General features: G+C 40.2%; 1 protein-coding gene across 3 annotated transcripts in view; it reads right to left on the reverse strand.

Moving 5' to 3' along the window:
* Positions 1 to 19,508, reverse strand: part of UXS1 (UDP-glucuronate decarboxylase 1) — a 105,386-nt gene that overhangs the window by 36,872 nt on the left and 49,006 nt on the right. For all 3 annotated transcript variants that reach the window (XM_006920799.2, XM_006920798.3, XM_015596298.2), the window contains exon 6: positions 16,920 to 17,100. In XM_006920799.2, the coding sequence (XP_006920861.1) occupies positions 16,920 to 17,100 (181 nt within the window). The remainder of the gene's footprint in view (positions 1 to 16,919; positions 17,101 to 19,508) is intronic.

Here is a 19,508-nt window from a genome sequence, read left to right on the forward strand (position 1 = left end):
GGAGAACGGGGGGCCTGAAGCACTGCTGCCACATGAATCCTCCCTCGCACACTGCTTTGGCTCCCTCTGCAACCCGCCCCCTTGGCTCCCCCTGGACTCCCCCCACCTGCTTCCCAACCAGGGACCAGGGTTCTGCTTTGAGGTACTAGCACACTAAGGGTTAGGTTTCAGGGATGACAGGCAAAACAGGCAAACTCAAAAAAACAGTCCCCACGATAAATCTTTCAATAAAACTTTCTCAGAAAACACCCCCCACCAAAAAAAAAGTGTCCCACCCCTACCTGCACATCACACATCCCCCTGAAAATCTCCTGTCACCTCCAGGAAGGCATGGGCATCATTAATGCCTTCCAGCATCTGGGGCTGTTTCCTGACATGTTCTCCCACCCAGGAGTGAGAGTCAGAGGACAACTTCTCATCCTCAGACAAGGGACAGAAGTGGTGGCTCCACATGACAACATGATATTCCAGGTTGTAAGCTTGGTTTCCACTTAATTCGTCCTTATTATCACAGTCTTTCAAGCTTGAGGGTGTCTAGGAGACTGCCACCAAGACTGGGGGTCAGGGGGGCACGAATGCTTCTACAGAGATGGTCTCTGTGGAAGGGTATCCTAGGTCTTCCACAGGTTCACAGAATAAACCAGTAACTATATATATTTTCCCCCATACCGGGCCCATATGTCAAGGCAAGGACATGTGAAAGATTGCGGATCTCATTTTCTAGATACTATTTCAGCAAACTCCTAAGGTGACTTATTTTAAAAAAGGAACTTTTTAAACAAAGGTCTTCCTATTTCAAAAGTAATACTTAAGCAACCCCATCCCTATCAAAATCCCAACAGCATTTTCTGCAGAAACAGAAAAAAAAAATCATCCTAAAATTCATATGGAATCTTAAGGGACACTGAATAGCCAAGATAATTTTGAAAAAAAAAAAAAAAAAAAATTAAGTTGGAAGACTCACATTTCTTGATTTCAACACATATTATAAAGAAATAGTAATCAAAACGTAGGCTGGCATAAGGACAAACACATACGCTAACGGAATGGAACAGAGCAGCCATCCCGCCATCCCTAACCTTTTTGGCACCAGGAACTGGTTTCGTGGAAGACAATTTTTCCACAGACTAGGATAAGAGATGGTTTCAGGGTGATTCAAGTGCATTACATTTACTGTGCACTCTACTTATATTATTATTACATTATAATATGTAATGAATTATACAACTCACTTGAGAGTCATAATTCCCTGACATCGAACAAGGACATGAATCCATAACCTGCACCATCACCTCAGGCCTTCTTCTGCAAGGCTCAATTCAGAAGTGACTTTGTGTGGGAAGCCGTCCCACTGCCCGTGGTCACTCTCCCCGCTGGCTGCCTGTGTGCTAGTTAACAATGACTTTGGTCTGCCTTGTCGATTGCTTTGTACAAGTCATTACTAGGTGCACTCACTGAGCACAAGCAGCAAGCCATTTTCTTCCTTATGACCTCTGCCCCAGCTTTGCCATCTCCAGGGAGGGCAGCTCCCTCAGTACCTATGAGCACATATAAATGCAGATTCCCGAGCAAATATCTAGGTGGGCCAGAAATCTGTATCTGGAATTGAAATCACATACCCCTAGCTGGTGTTTTGGCCCCAGGCAGTTTGGGAACAGTGCTCAGCAGGTTAGCTGAGTGGAGAGATGAGCCACAAATTAGGGCTTTTTTCATCCAAAAGGCTATCCACCTGGTTTGTTGTTTTCTCATCTTTTGACAATTTAGCCAACTCTGCTGCATCCCAATTCACTCACTCAACCTAAAAAGGCTTAGGTATGTCCCATAAAACTATTTTGTGATGTTTATTTAAATAGTGGCATTGATGCATCCTATTTAAGTACCTGAAAACCCTATAAAAATCAATGTTTTCAATAGCCCTTTTTTTCTAAGGAGAATGTGTTCTGTCTCTAACACTGACAGAAACTCTAATTCCTGTCCTAAAAAGGACATGGTACCAGAGTCTGCTGACTAATTAATCTGGTAAAGAATTATGACGAGAACAGAGAAGAAACTTTGAAACTGTTACAAGCATAAATAATCAGCAGTGAGAGGTGCTACAAAAATACAAAGTAATATTACTAACAGAGCAGTAAAGTCAACCCTCACGGCTCAGGGAAAAAAAGCCCTCAAAACACATCAACTGCGTAGTTCAAAGTATACCAAAAATGATCATGGCATTCAAAACTCTAAGTTGAGGGTGGAGAGAGGAAGAAAAAAGGAGAAAGGCTCATTCATTTGCTGGATATTGCTGGATGTGACTGCCAAATAACCCTCCCCCACAACCCTGTTACTTTTACAACGGCCATGTGCTGTAATCACAGCTAGAAAAATAGAAGCCTTAAGAAACGAGCCTAAAAGAGCTCAAATTAATAACCAAGGAAGGGAAACAGTAAAAACTAAATAGTAAAGCAAACTAATGTTTTCCTTTTTCACATAACTTCCTTAAATAGATTCAAAACGGCATTCCCGGCAGAACGCAGGCATGTTATGTTGGGGTGAGGATGGGCAGGGGGTGGGACAGCTGAGGAATGCCCAGGCCTACAATGTGCTCTGAAAACACAACTAGCCCAACCACAAGTGAAATGCCCATAGGTCTTTAAAATGAATTCCACTGTGCCTGAAATCCCCACAAATGATACATAAATATGAAAGAAAAAAAAACAGTTGAAATTGAACTCTTGAGATAACTCAAAATTATTGTTCAGAATCCATAAAGAAATCAAGCATTCTCTTCTACCAAAGGGGACGTCCGCATAAAAACCAACTAAACATGTATGTTTCTCTTTGATTTTTTTACTAAAGTTCCTAGTGTAGGCTGCATATACCTCCTCCCTGGGCCAAGGCCACACTCGGCTGAACTGATGAGATACCAATTACCAATTAAGGATTTGCAGCCTGGAAGCGAAGACTTTGGAAAAACTAAAAAATAAAACCCAGGGTTGGTTCTTTCCGTGAACGTGCATGATTTAGTATACAGTAAAATTCCATCATAAAGACACTTGCTACACATTTCCCATTTCCCTTTATCCACGGCCCAAGTCAGAGGCCTGGAATAAACACTGCACAAGATGTCACTCTCTGCAGCATGGAATGCATGGCCTAACCCTTGTCCCCCAATATCAATATTTACTGAAAGCGAGATTTTAAAAGATACAGAACTCTTCAAAGTATAAAGACCAAACTTTTCTTGGCACGAAAAAGTAAACGACTGGGATTTCGCCCTGATTTCATATCAAATAATATTGACTTAATGCAAAAGAAAGATTGCACATGCCAGACATCTGGCTGAGCCCCAGGATTAAAAGTTACGTTATGGGGCACTACCACTTGTTGATTTCCTCCAGGCCAGCAGCCACGCTCCTCTTGTCTCCTTCGTCGCCCCCTAAATCTCTCCCAAGTACTGAGGGGCTCAGTGTGATAATGCTACAGCCAGAAAACATCCACAGTGTCTGAGCTGTAGTGTAGGAACTCCCTGCGGCCCCAAGTTCAACAGAGAGGGGTATCTCTGAGAACTACACCCTGTGCATTTTATTTTATGTTTACATTTGCAGCATAAACCGAAAGTGAGGAATTTCTAAATAATTCAACAACAGTATTCTAATCAGAGCAGCACTCCTCAAATGTCTGCATTAACATGGACCCAGGGTGCTTGGCAAATACTGTTTCGCCCACCTAACTGGTCACTCAGGATGTCTGGGTGGAGGCCAACCTCACCTATTCTCTCTCTATTGGCAGCCACCCCTGTTGGCCTTGCAAAGGATTTCCACACCGAGTTAAAGGCAGATAACAGAAAGGGCTCCAAGCACTGGTTTCTCCATCTACAAAATGAGGATAGTTGCCTACCTCACGCAAGTACTGAAAGAATTTGTAATCGTGCACAGTGATTAGAACAGTGCCTGAAATATAGGAAGTAAGTGTCGAGTGTCGGCTCCTGCCATGTCTCTTCTTTCCTGGACCCCTTCCACTCAGGCACTACACGTTTCAGGAGCTGGCTGCCATAACACAATGGGCACTTCTGCCTTTTTCTGCCCTCTACAGAAATGCCCATCTCAAGATTCCTGTTTATGCAGATGCTGGACAAGAAAATTGGGACAGCTTTTTAAGGAGGCACTGGCTATATGCATCAGGAACCTGGACATGTATGCTAAGGTAATGATGACAGTGGCTTACAGGTGTATACCAGGCAGCTTTCATGAGCAAGTTTATGTGGCCTCACATGGCAACAACCCAAATATCTAACCACACAGGAATAATGACACTATACTATACTCGTAAGATGGAGAAATGCTAATAAAATAACGTTGGGGGAAAAAATGTCTCTTGGTAAAGAGATCTGATATATTCACATTAGAATACTAAGCAGTTGCCAAAAATCACCAGGATATAGCAAGCAGAAAAAAAATAAGATGCAGGAATAAAGACTATGTTACTTTCTCTACAATAAGGGAGAATTGTGAATAATTATTTGTATTCACTGGACCACATAAACTACAGATGAAAAGAAAATTGTTAACTAATTTCTTGGGGAGAGTTGAGAACTGGGAAGATGTAAGGTAGAGGCACAAGGAAGACTTTTTACAGTGTATATTTTAAATTAAAAAAAAAAATTTTGAACTATATAACTATATTGAGTATTGAGCATGTTTTTAATTTAATAAAATCACATTTAGAGAAATGATTGGACGTTAACATGAACAAAGTATTTTTGGATAGGAGGATTAAGGATAACTATCTGCTTTTTATACTTCTCCAATTTTTTTTAATGTGTATATATTTCTTTTATTACCTGGGTAGTCTTTTGAAAAGAAAAAAAAATTAAGATTCTATTCCATCTCATTCTTTATCAAATATATAAATTAGGAACCAAATTCTCTCATTTAGTTAAAAATATTTAATTTCTCTTGACATTTCTTCTTTGAACCATTTGTTAGGTTGTTTAAATTTCCAAATATTTTGCGGTTTTCCAGCTATCTCTGTTACTGATTTCAAGTTTCATTCCACCATGGTCTAAAAATATACTCTATGTAATTTCTACTCAATTTTTTCTCTATTAGCAAACTTAAAAGTTTATTAATGGGTATTTTATGGCCCAGAATGTTCCACAGGAGCTTGAAAAGAACGTTTTCTGTTGTTGAACTAAGGAGTCTACAGATATCAATTATGTCCAATTGATTAACGGTGTTAAGTTAAAATATGTCCTCATGCCCACTGCATCTGACAGAGGGGTGCTAAAGTCTCAACCAAAACTTCGTCTATTCCTCCTGTTCCGTCAGTTTTTCCTCATGTATCCTGATGCTCTGTCAAGTGCATACACATTAAGGACTGTTTGTTAGTCTTGGAGAACTGACCTCTTTATCGGTATGCAGTGTCGCCCTTTTTCCCTGTTTGTATTCTTTACTCTGAAGTTTATTTGAAATTCATATAGCTACTCCAGCTTTCTTTTCATTAGTACTAATATGGTGTATCTTCCTTTACCCCTTTACTTTCAATCTATCTGTATCTTTATATATAAAGTATGGATTTATATATAAAGTAATTTACAGTATTTATTGACATACAAAGTTGACACTTGAACAATGCAGGGTTAGAGGCACTAACCCCTCACACAGTTGAAAATCCACATGGAACTTCTGACTCCCCAAAATCTTAACTAGCGATAGCCTACTATTGACCAGAAGTCTTACGAATAACATGAAGTCAATTAACATGTATTTTGCATGTTCTATGTATTATATACTGTATTCTTAAAATAAAGCTAGAGAAAAACATGTTATTAAGAAAATCATAAGGAAGAGAAAATACATTTACAGTATTTATTGAAAAAAAAAAAATCCATGTATAAATGAACCCATGTTACCAACTCATGTTGTTCAAGGGTTAACTGTAGTTGGGTCTTGTTTTTTTATAACCACTATGAAAGTCTCTGTTATTTAAATGGTGTATTTAAGACCATTCATATTTAATGTGATTATCAATATACTTGGATAACTAGCATATTTATAACTATTTTCTATGAATTTCCCTTGTTCCTTGTCTTCCACTTTCTGCTCATTTTAACTGAGCATTGTAAATGATCCCATTCTCTCTCCTCTTTCGGAAAATCAACGATTCCTTCTTTAGCTATTCTTTACCCTAATAATTTCTGTATTTTTCAATTACAGTTGATATACAATATTGTTTCAAATGTACAAGTGATTAGACATTTATATAACTTAAAAAGTGACCAATCCCTATAAATCTATTACCCACCTGACACCATACAGTTACTACAAATATTACTAACAATATTCCTTATGCTATAATTTATAACCCCATGACTATTTTGTAACTACCAATTTGTACTTCTTAATCCCTTCTCTTTTTCACCCGTCTCCCCAAGCCTCCTCCCATCTGGCAAACATCAATATGTTCTATGTATCTATGACTTTGTTTCTGATTTTGTTTTGTTCATTTTTAGATTACACATATAAGTGAAATCATATGGCATTTGTCTTTCTCTGACTTACTCCAATTGGCACAATACCATCTAGGTCCATCTATATTGTTGCAGATGGCAAGATTTCATTCATTTCTATCGTTGAGTAATAGTCCATTGAATGTACGTACTTCTTTAACCATTCATCTATTGATATCTGGGCTCCTGTAAATAAAGCTGCAATGAACATATGGATTCACATGCACCTTAGTAGTTTTGGGTTTCATCATATAAATACCCAAAAGTAAAATCACTGGGTCCTTCTTTGTTTCTTGTTATAACCTTTGTTTTAAAGTCTATTTTGTCTGGTATAAGTATCGTCGACCAAACATCTTGTTTCCATTTTATTTTATTTAATTTTGTTTTAATTTTAATTGCTTATTGGGGTAACACTGGTTAATACAGTTATATAATTTTCAGATGTACATTATCACTTGACATCTGTATATTCTATTGTTTACCATCCAAAGTCCAGTTTCCTTCAGCTACCAAATATTTGATCCCCTTTACCCACTTCACCCTCCCCCTAAACCCTATATTTATTTTGTTTCCATTTAAACAATATATCTTTTTCCATCCCTTTACTTTCAGTCTGTATCTTTTGATCTGAAGAGAGTCTCTTGTAGGCAGCACATGTAAGGGTCTTATTTTCTTATCCATTCATCCACCCTACATCTTCTGATTGGAGCATTTAATACATTTACATTTAAAGTAATTATTGATAAAGTAATTATTGTATTTATTGCCATTTTATTATTCATATTTTTGGCCTTTTTATTCCTTCTTAAAAAAATCCCTTTAACATTTCTTGTAATACTAGTTTAGTGGTGATGAACTCCTTTAGCATTTTTGTCTGGGAAGCTCCTTCTCTCTCCTTCAATTCTAAACAATCGCTTTGCTGGGTAGAGTAATCCTGGTTGGAGGTCCTTGGTTTTCATCACTTTGAATGTTTCCTGCCAATCCCTTCTGGCCTGCAAAGTTTCTGTTGAGAAATCAGCTCAGTCTTATGGGAGCTCTCCTATAAGTAACTCATTGGTTTTCTCTTGCTGCTTTTAAGACTCTTTGCCTTGAACCTTCAGCATTTTAATTATGATGTGCCTTGGTGTGGGCCTCTTTGGGTTCATTTTGTTTGGGACTGTGCTTTCTGGTCTTGTATGTCTATTTCCTTCACCAGGTTAGGAAAGTTGTGTCATTATTTCTTCAAATAGGTTTTCAATTCCTTGCTCTCTTCTCCTTTTGGTACTCTTATGATGTAAATGTTGGTATGCTTGATGCTGTCCCAGAGGTCCCTTAAACTGTCATTTTTTTTTTCCTTGGATTCTTTTTTCTTATTGTTGTGACTGGGTGTTTTCTACTACCTATCTTCCAAATCGCTGATTCGATCCTCTGCTTCTTCTAATCTACTGTTCATTCTATGTATTCCTCATTTCTGACTGATTCTTTGTTTTCTATATCCATTTTTATGTTTCCTATCTCTTTGTTGAGTTTTCATGGAGAGCATCCTTATAACCAGTGTTTTGAACTCTGAATCTGGGAGATTGCTTATCTCCATTTCGTTATTTTCTGGAGCTTTGCTCTGTTCTTTTAAATGGGACATGTTTGTCTCCCCATTTTGGCTGCCTCTCTGTGTTTGTTTCTATGTAAAACATAGAGCTTCTATGTCTCCTGGTCTTTGTAGAGTGGCCTTATGTAGTATGTGTCCTGTGGGGCCCAGTGGCATAATTTCCCTGGTCACCTGAGCAAGGTACTGCAGGTGTGTCCCTTGTGTGGGTTCTGTGTGCCCTCTTGTTATGGTTGAGCCTTGGAGGCTGGTTACACGTCAGTGGGAGGGACTGACTCTCAGGGTGACTGGTTGTGAGTACTGGCTGGTGACTACAGTGTTGTGCAGAACCTGACTTTAGGGAGCAGGGTTTGCTTTATTAGGGCTCTGATGCCTGCCCAGTTTGCCCTCTGAGTATGTCATCAACAGAGGCAGTGGGTGGCGCTATAGTGTCGTCTGAAGCCAGCTACCAGGTATGTCAGCTCTGGAGCCTCTTTGGAGGGACCCCACCACAGGCCGAGTTCAGCCACCACCTGTGCCCAACACCTGTGCCCAACCTGGGTCAACCTGGCATAAGCCACAAGGTGATCTCCAGGTGGCTGCCAGCCATGCTGGGAGTGGTGGTGCCTAGAAGAGGCTAAGCTGTGATATAAGGCCGGCTACCACCAATGCCAGGCTTGGGGCTGCTCAGCAAAAGGTATGGGGCACACTGAAGCCAGATGCTGCTCGTTTGGGGTTTGTGAACCTTTGAGAGGCTTTAGGCAAGTCTGTAGTATGAGCCAAGACAGGCCGTTTGTATGGAAAAGCCACTAGAAGTGACTTGGATGGGTCTGACAGTTGGGTGAGGTGGGGTCTCAGGTAACCCCCAAGGCAGGGCAAATGGTGTCAGCCAGGTTGATGGAGACTCAGATATGGCATCTACCTGTGTCTGCATGCTGGGAGTGGAAAGGGCTCAACAAAGGATCAATGGCTTCTGCCACTACTCTGTCCACTCTGGGAGAAAGCTGCCCCTTTGGCTCTAGCTCTGAAGCCAGATAGTTTAGTTCCTCCTAGTATGTCTCTGGGGCCTTTCAAATTGGTGCCTCAGCACTGGAGCTCAGAATGAGTCTGTCAGCAAGTAAGTCTATGCACAGGCCCTTTAAGTGGAATGTCTGGGACTCCAGTTGCCCTCCGTCTCATTCAGTCACAATCTCCACTAGTTTACAGCCAGTTGTGGGGACTTCTCTTCTCGGCCTTAGAACCTTAGAGCCTGGTGTGGGGCTGGGTCTCCTTGTTCCTCAGAGATTTTTAACTGCCACATGTGGACCAGCCTGTTCTGAGTCTCCACCCCTCCTAAAAGTCTCTAGGCTTCTTCTGTATCTGCTTAGTTACAGGACTTCTGTTCAGCTGGATGTCAGGTGATTCTCACTGATGGTTGTTCTGTAGATTAGTTGTAATTTTGATGCGGTCGTAAAAGAACGCAAACACAGCATTCACCTACTTTGCCATCTTGACTGGAACTCTACAGTATTAATTATTTAAAAAAATTTTTTTTAGTGGTTGTCCTAGAATTTACAGTTCAACTAGTTTATATCTACTTTCAAATGACACTATGCTGCTTCACAGGTAGTGGGTAACTTACATAACAGAGTATCCCATTCTTCCTCTTGTCTCTTATAACACTGTTGTCATTTATTTATTGTTGCTCTTATTATTTTAGACAAACTATTACGTTAGATCAATTAGCAATAACCATGCCTTGGATAAACCTCATTGGCTACGATACTGCCACTGTGAAAAACTGTTATCTGTTAGATAAATTAAAAATAAGAAAAATAAAAGTTTTTATAACAAGAGAAAAATTCTGCGACGTCCTAAATTAAATTACAGCAGGCCGGAGGATGGGTGGAACAGACAAGAAGAGATAATCATTTAATATCCCCAGGCCGAAATGGTCCTATTTCAGAGACTATCTAGAAAGACAAACTGACCAATCAGATGTCACCGTATCTTGCTTACCCATGAACGTGCTGGACTGTTGCCTACAGCCAATCCAGAAGCAGCAAATACCTCTTTCTTACGGGCAATTCGCCTATCACAGCACTTTCTCCACTTCATCTTCTCCTGCCTCTTTATTCTACAGCCAATGAAAAAATCTTTCAAAACAACTTAATATCTTTCTTCTCCAAACTCATTGTACAAAACAGCCATATCAACCTGAAGATGACAGACATGTCTTTTCCATCTAACATTGCTGCTGCTGGTTTAAACTGTGTGCCCTAGGACCTGGTCCTCTGGCTCGCATATGGCTCAATAAACCCTTCCTTTCAGGATAACTTTTGTCCTTGAAAGGTTTCTGTTTAACATTTACCATCACTTATTCCTTCACTAACATTCTTTCTTTCTTTATGTAAATCCAAGTTTCTGACCTGTATTATTTTCCTACTCTCTAAAGAACTTTTAACACTTCTTATAAGGTCTACTAGGGACAAATTCCCTCAACTTTTGTTTGTCTGAGAAAAATCTTTATTTCTCCTTCACTCTGAAGGATTTCACTGGATAAAAAATTCTAGGTTGGTGGGTTTTTTCTTTCAACTCCTTAAATACTTCGTTCTACATTGTTCTTATTTGCATGTTTTCTAAGGAGTCTGATGTAACCTTTATCCTATTTTTTTTATAGATAAAGTGTTTTCCCTCTCAGCTTCTTTTAAGATTTTGTTTATCTTTAATTTTCCAGTTTGAATATGACATGCCTTAGTGTAGGTTTGGGGAGTATTTATCCTGTTTGGTGTTCTCTGAGATTCCTTGATCCGTGGTTTGGTGCTTGTCATTAATTTCAGAAAATTCTCAGCCATTATCATTTTACATATTCTATTCCATTCTTTTTTCTCCTGGTATTCTCATTATTGCGTATGCTACACTTTTCGTAACCATCCCAGTTTTTGGATATTGTTTTTTCTTCTTTTCTCTTTTTCAGTTGGCAAGTTTCTGACCTATCTTCAAGCTCACTGACCCTTTCCTCGGTTTTGTCCAATTTACTGATAAGCTCATCAAAGGCATTCTTCATTTTTGTTGTGATTTTTATTTCAGGAATTTCCTTTTAATTCTTCCTTAGTTACCATCTCTCTGCTTTCATTACCCATTTTTTCTTGCATGTAGCACCCCCCTTTTTTTTTTCATTACAGTCTTTAACGATCAGTTATTTTAAATTGCCGGTCTGGTAATTCCAAAATTTCGGTCATATCTGTCTTAGTTCTGGTGTTTGCATTCTCTTTAGACTGTGTTCCCTGCCTTTTAGCATCTTGTAATTTTTTATTGAAAGGCAGAAATGATATTATCAGGTAAAAGAAACAGATAAAGAGGGTTTTAACGTGAGGTTTATATTTATCTAGCCAGGGGTTACTGTTTACTATCTGCTGTGTCAAAAGGTAAAACTTTCTCTAGTGTTCTTGTTTTTGTCTCCCCTGTTGTCTTTGGGTTTCTGTAGAGACTCCTTCTTGACTAGGGCTTGAGTCTTGGAGTTCTTTCCGTTGGAATTGTTGTTATGCTAGATTTTTACTAATGTGGCGTTAAGTGTTGGGGGAGGAGAGGATGCGTTCTGCAGCCCTTTGATTAGGTTTCAGTGGGTCAGTGGACCTGGGTTCTGAACTTCCCATCCCCCCTTCTGGCAAAACAGATTCCCCTAAGGGCGGGCCTTTGGTAGGGAGAAGAGAATGCTCTGGGTTCATTTCAAAACGATTGCTTTTCCCCTCCCACTATTGGAATTGAAGAGATTTTCCTCTGATCTTCACTGAGAGCCTAGAGGGGCTCCTGGAGTGTGCCCCCCACTCCTCAAAATCTGTGACTCTGGAGATTTTAAGTCTCAAGACTGTGCACACTCAGCCTCTAGCAATTGGTCAATTCTCTACAAAATGTTCCTACCAGGCTGCTTGTAAACTGTGATTTACAATTGTGATTCTATTTTCACCTGCGTCTCTAGTTTTCGGGTTGCAATTTGCCCTGTGACCCTAATTCGCTAATGAAGCTAAAATAAGTTGCTGAATTTCAGTTTGTTCACCTTTTCTTGCTGTGAGTATGGGAGCGCTGCTTTCCTAGCAACTCATATGCTGGACCAGACACCTAAAGGCCATAGTCCCACTGTTAACTCCTTCCTCTCTCACACACTTTACAAAAAAGCTGAATGGGTACTTCCGTCTCCCTTCAGCAGTGCTGGATCACTTCTGGAAAGCCCTCTGCAGTCACTGTTCGATGTTCTCCATGTCCCCATCCTCACTTCCAAGAGCACAGGTCTCCTTCCTTACATACTCTCTCTTCTTCACAGAGCACCTGATGGTCGGGCTCATTCCTCAGTCCTCCAGGTGGGAACAAGGAGGTAACTCAACACTGCAGCCCCATTTTCACCATCTTGATGGCCTAACATATCCCTCACAAAACCCAAACACACTCTGCTACCCTGGACCCGGCTTCTCAGAAACTTCCCAGTATCCTGAATAGATAGGTTGGAAGGAAAAATAACTTTACTCCTTCCAGAGCTAAATATTTTGCAGGGTAGATTCAACACTGGAAACTGAAATACCTGGGTTGGTAAAATCCAGTTTTAAAATCCATTTAAAAACTATATAAAGTCAGATTAAGTCATTTCAATTTCAAAGCAACAATATTCTTTCTCTACAATCTAACCCACACAATGCAGAGACTCCTGTCATAACCCCTTTGACAATAGCATCTCTTTATCATTTTTATAATTCATTACCACATGGCTGTCCCTGAATTCTATAGTACCCCATCTCGATCCTGACCCTAACAACTGCAACTGCATTCTTCTTTCCAGTCCTACCAGCACATTCTTAGTCCAAAGTTGATTTCCCACTAGGAATGTGAAATTAGAATAAAACTGCTAATGTCTTTGTTTCTGATACATAATGATTAGACTCTGAAAATAATAGAAGGGAATCTGTGCTGAGGAAAATTTAATGAAATTCAGCTATGAGATGCTGTCAAATTAAGTGATACCATTACCTCAATAAAATCCAAACAACGTGCCATTCCATAGCAAAACAAATGAACAAAAATAAATTCCACGAAATACTTTTCAAAGCTGAAGTACATTTCTGCTATGGTGTAAGATATTGGATCAACTAAAGTTTCCTTTATTAGGAAAAAGGGTCCTAAAAATAGTTACGTATTAACTGTTGGGTTACAGAATCTGTTATACACTCTTACCACGCAGAGGAGGAAAATAATTTCTCACATCAACAGGGCACACTAACTTGTTCATTGTTGCTAAAAATCTCAGCTTCATACTACACCAAATGGTACTCCCACCTAAATGAGCACAGGCTGAAAAATTCAATCAGAGGAACAACTAAAGTGTAAGTGAAATATGACAGGCACTAGACATACGAGGCAACAACAGTCAAGGGGGCCCTAAATTATGTCATCCTTTGCGTGATAACACAACACTGAGGAAAGGGGAGGGGCACATGAAACTAAGTTCATCTGGTTAAAGTCATTTTGTCTGATGTAAGGGGGAAAGGATGGATTATTGCCTTTGAAAAGCAAAACTGCACCCACACAGAGGATTAAATGATACACTTCTTCACATAAGGAGTTCAGAGTCGTGTGGGCATTGTGGGGCAGAAAGAGTGAAGAAGTGAGGGGACAGAATCGGGTGGGGGGGATTATCAAGAGCATGAAAGAACTCGATGCTAAGATTGAGAAAGCGAAAAAAACAAAAAACAAAACAGGCCTTAAACTATCTAGGTGAAAAAATGTCTTATGCTCTCTCACCTTAGTGCTATTTGAGGGAATTGACTGTGAGCATAAGACTAAAAGTGTTAAGCATGTCTGTGTGCCTCCATTCAGTGTGTGCGTGTGTGTTTGTGTGTCTCCTCTACACAGAATCTATGGTCAGAAGCAGCAGAAACGGCCTAGAGTAGCTCTTGTCAGAGCTCATAGCCAAAGCACATGATTTACTTGCCAACGTATCATTTTTACTAAGTTTTGGTTTCTTGGTAGTACTGAAATTATTTGACAAATGTTTATTGCCATGTGCAAAAAATGGGGAAAGAGAAGTAACAATAGCTATTATTAAAGGAGCACTTACTGTAGGCCAGCCTCTGGGCTAAGGCCCCTGTGGTAGGTTTTTATTGCTGCCCTAACAAAGTTAGAGGCTTAAAAAATATCTATTTATGATCTCAGAAGTGTGAAGGTCAGAAGTCTGGGCATAGTGTGGCTCAGATGGTTCTCTGCCCTGACTCTTATAGGCTGAAATCAAGGTACCAGCAAGACTGTGTTCCTGTCATCAGAGGATGATTCACGTTGCTGGCAAGATTCAGTTTCATGAGGCTGCAGCACAAGGTCCCGTCTTCTTGCTAGCTGTCAGCCAGGACCTCATGGAGGCTGCCTGCATGCTCTGGCTCAGGGCCCTCTTCAAAGCTGGCAGTGGGGGGTCATGTCCTTCTCACGTGTAAATCTGACTTCCCATGGCCTGTCTCTTCAAGGCATCTCTTCCACTAAATCTCCCTGACTAGCCCTTCCATCTTTCTCTGCTGCTTCTAAGGGCTCATGTGATTGATCATGTGGGGCCCACCCAGACCATCCGGGGTAATCACCTTATCTTAAGCCAGTTGATTCACAACCTTAATTATTCAGCACAGTTCTTTCACAGCAGGAGCTAGATTTGTCTTTGGCTGAAAAACTGGGAGGGAGCATACTGGGGGGGACACCTTTGGAATTGTGTCTACAAGAGCACTGTCACATGCATTACCTCAGTTAACCCTCATAGCAAGCCCATGATCAAGTCCAAGTAGAAAGTGAGACAATTTGTCTATTATCTACATCGTTTGTTTCATTTCACAAAAACTACCTTTGGTTTGTAACTGTCTTGAGACAATTATAAAATGCACAGGAAAAAAAAAATGGCAAAGACGAAAAAACAGATGAGATTATATAACAATTACAAAATGTCAATGAAATTAAAAGGCAAATGTCCGGGTAAGAGGGGCAGTGCTAAATATATGCCAAGTGATTAACAGCCCTATTATGAAAAACTCATACTAAGAGCAAATTTTAAAAAGGTAAAAGAAACTATTTAGATTTCTTTTGAGAATTCACGTTCGAAAGTTTAACCTGTTTAGTAATGTATGTTGAACTACGGGTTTTCTATCAAATTAACAAAATATTTCTGTTAGTAGTTTAAGATAATGCTTAATGCTACTAATGTATTAGTGAAACAGATACCACCAAACGATGAAGGAGGCAGATTATTATTTGACACAATTCATATGTGGACTCTTTATTAAGAGGAAATAAAATTCAAAGATATTCGTAATCAAACACTGGAAAACTTTAAATAAGGGTAATATTAAATAAACCACGGTATATCCATATAATAACATTGCTGAGCAATTACTCTGGCTCTTCAGGATACATTTTATCAACATGGGAAAATGTTCGAGATTTGATAATGGGAAGGGCAGTGCGCTACTATCCATGCAGCAGGAGGGCAAGTGATTACAAGCTCTGCAGCCAACGACCTGAGGCTGAATTCTGGCTCCGCTGCTTAAGGGCCCTGTAACTTTGGGCAGGCCACAGCCCGATTCCTGTTTTCCACATAAACGTAAGTGGGATGATGCCACTTTCCTCTCAGGGCTATGGTCAGATTTAAATGAGACAGATGTGAAGTTTCTATGACCCTAAGAGGCCTGCTAATCAAGCGCCTGGTGGCAGTTCTTATCAGCACACCTTATCAGGAGTCCCCAATCCCCGGGTGGACCGGTACGGTCCATGGCCTATTAGGAACTGAGCCGCACAGCAGGAGGTGAGTGGTGAGCCAGTGAGCAAGCTTCATCTGTATTTGCAGCTGCTCCCCAGCGCTGGCATCACCGCCTCAGCTCCAGCTCAGATCATCAGACATTAGATTCTCATAGAAGCACCGGTCCCTGGTGCCAGAAAGGTTGGGGACTGCTGCTTTAGACAGTCTCTGAAAAGTCGACTTAAGGGCCCTAAATTAGTTTCCTAACGTACCGCAAGCTAGGGGAACTTAAACAACAGAAATTTATTCTCCCAGTTCTAGAAATCAAAGGTTTGAAAACAAGGGGCTGGTCAGGCGACACCGCCCTCCCCAGGCTCCGGGTTATGGCCCCCCTCGCCCCTCGGGCGTTCTTGGACACAGGGATGCACAGCTCCAGTCTCTGCCTCTGTCTGCAAGTGGCTTCTCATCTTATCCCCATGTGCTCGTGTCGTCTCCATCCCATCTCTTATAAGGACACTTGCTGTGGGAATTAGTGCTCACCCAGGTAATCTAAGTCAATCTCATCTCGAGATACTGAATTTAATTACATCTACAAGACCATTTTTTCACATAAGGTCACATTCATAGGTTCTGGGGGTTAAGATGTGAACATATCTTTTTGGAGGCCATAATCCAAACCACTTTGGTTCCCAAACCGTAATTCCTTTAAAGTGGCAAAGTCACTAGAAGGATTTAAACTTTCATATGTGGTATTTCACGATCAATTCCACATCCTGTATCAGTGACATTTCTACAGGAAGCTCAAAGTAATTTCATTTGCAGTGGGGGAGCACAGATCAGACTTGTTAGGCAATAGGGATGGCTGTGAACTACACAAGCCCTGCTTCAACAGACCATGAAGTTCAAAACCAGGGGTGCCCTGTAATAGCAAAGTCAGACACTCACACTGTCATAACCATTCTTTATCAGAGAAATCAGGACAGTGCTCTGTACACGGGAAAACCATTTTAAGAACAAGACATGACATGAACTGAATGTGGCCAAGTCACAGAACTTACCCTTGGGGGCTGGCCGCTCTGGGGAACCCACTCGCCAGGCTCTAAGTGATAGGAGCATTCAGCGTCACTCACCTTCAATGTAGAGAGGCTCCACCACATCGTGGTTAATCAGCTCGAAGTTCTCATGGCCAATCCAGTGCTCCACATTTCTCTTCCTACCCGTGAAGAAGTTGTCCACTACAGTCACCTCGTGGCCATCCATCATGAGTTTGTCGGTGAGATGGGAACCCACGAACCCTGCTCCTCCAGTTATCTGCATCAGGATGGTGTGTAAAATATCCCCAGAGAAAGCACAAGAGAACACGGGGACAATCAATTTAAGACGTATTTCTGGAGTGGCCACAACTTAAAACTTGGGTCTGGGGGAAAGGAAGGAAGATGGCAAAGGCTTTGGAGCAGCAAATTTATAAGCAACTGATGCTGTTTGCCCTGAATGATTAAGTTTCACTGTTTGGTTAATGTCCGAGCAGGAATATGCACTGCTACCTACCCAGCCAAACAGTGTGAAATGATGCAGCTATGAGGGGCCGATGAGGGACAGGAGTTTAGCAATAATGTGTTCTAAAACTTAACTACAATAAATGTGGAAAGTTATTTATGTTTGAAAAAGATTTTTTTAATAAAAAGAATTTATTCAAATTAAGTACTGTAACTGGAGGGAGTTGATAAAGCCTATTTCATTTTTGGGATGTAGGAGTAAAAAAATAAACTAAAAGAAAAAAAATAGACATGTGATATGAAACTATCCTCCATCTTGTTCTGTTCTCTACTCTACTTTCTCCTCCATCAAAACTGGCATTCACTTCATCATCCTTCTTCTAAACTAAAAGAACTAACAGTAGGAAAAACACCAATTCTTTGTACCTCAAATAAAAAGCACATAAACCCCTAGGTCTATGATTTTAAAACATTAATTTGCCATGAAGTCCTCTGTTCAAATAAAATCTCACATACAATTTCAGGGTTTATCACGGTGAGAGTAAAGCTGCCCTGGGTGAATAAGGCAGATTTGGGAGAGCAGGAGGGTGAGTGCTGCCTTAAGAAGAACCGTTTGTCAACCACCAACTAGGAACTTACATATGCTCGATGGAAATACAAATATGGTTTAGAATGTGAATGACTTGAAGTTTTGAGGCTCAACAGCTTTCAATCACTGTAAGCACTCTTCAGTGAGAGCACTGTTTTCTAAATACTCGCTGTTTGGAGGTGACACCCAGAGGAACTTGAGTTTTTGATCAAGATCCCCAGATCACTAAAAATGATATCTAAGCCCAGTCTTCTTACTTCCATATTCCCTCCATTACCTGTCGATTTGCCTGGTTTGTGTTTTATAGTCTACTCATAAAGCTGAACAATGATTTGAAAAAAGAATTTTCTGGAAAGGTAACTGAATTTCAAATGTGGCTTACCAGTAGGGCTTATTAGCTCATGGGGTGAGATTTCATTTTACTTTAGCTTCATTTTATTGCACTTTCTAATGCTTTCCACAGTTTTTAAATAAGAAAAATTATATCTTTTCAAAGGAAATTTCATCCTTCCTAATGTAATTCTATATTGCAACTGTTCCTTAAAATAAGATGTCTGCGGCACTCTAACTTCATCTCAGCACCTAAAATAACTGAGTGACGGCTCAGAGCCAGCAGAAATGCAGTGTATTAAATTATACACGAACACTTCCAATAGGGGTAACATAGAATTGCTGGAAGCACCTTAGCTTTGTTTAAAATGGATCTGAATTGCTTTTGTTAAACAGTGCCTTTCTATCTAAAATACTGAAAGATTTATGTAACATAGCTGGATGGTTATAAAATGGTTTGCCTAATGAATTTCAGCCTATTAGACAGGCATTTCAAACAGAAACGAAACCGGTGGATGCTTACCACTTATGAAGCATCCTCAGGAAAACTAATCACCAAACCAGGCATACCCTCTGAATAACAAGGAGTTAATAGCCAAAATATCATAGGAAGAAAAGATATCAGACCTCTTACAGTGAGATAGAGTAGACCTTCCAGTTTTGCATGGCTCTGCCGTTTGTGAGCTCATTTCAGTGTGCTTGTACTTCCTGGTCTTGTGGGAACTAACAGGCAGCTAAAGTGGTACAGTTTAAGGTCAGCATTAACTCATTCTGCTTAGCAAATCAGCAAAAAGAATGTCTTTCAAACAAACCTCTTTGTGCTAAGGCTTCAATAACTACTGAAAAGGCTTTTTAAGTGTTAGCAACAATATGCCACATTTGGACACCAAAATGACTCTGAAATGTGGGCTTAATCTGTGAGATGGCAGATGAGTGAAAAACACTAAGTCTATTTATTGTGGTTATGTGCAAAGTGAAATAAATTCGATAATACTAAGCAGCAGCAGGAAGATCACCCCACATAGAAATAACAATGACCCCTGTAAGACTGCAGGGTCATGCGGCAGTGGAAGTCATCGGATTTTCTGATCACGCAAATACGTGACAGAAGATTAGAAAAATTAACTTGTTCTGCTGCTAAAGACATTGATAGATTTCTCAATTCATACTTAAATGCATACAGATTTTTGATGTGATTATGGGTATACAAGTAGAACAGACTTTAGAGTCTGTTCAAGGTGAGATTTATGTTAAACCATCTAAAAAGGCAAGAGATCTTCTATAGTTTATAAAAGTCAATGGAA

Source organism: Pteropus alecto, unplaced genomic scaffold (assembly GCF_000325575.1).
Source record: "Pteropus alecto unplaced genomic scaffold, ASM32557v1 scaffold288, whole genome shotgun sequence".
NCBI lineage: Eukaryota > Metazoa > Chordata > Mammalia > Chiroptera > Pteropodidae > Pteropus > Pteropus alecto.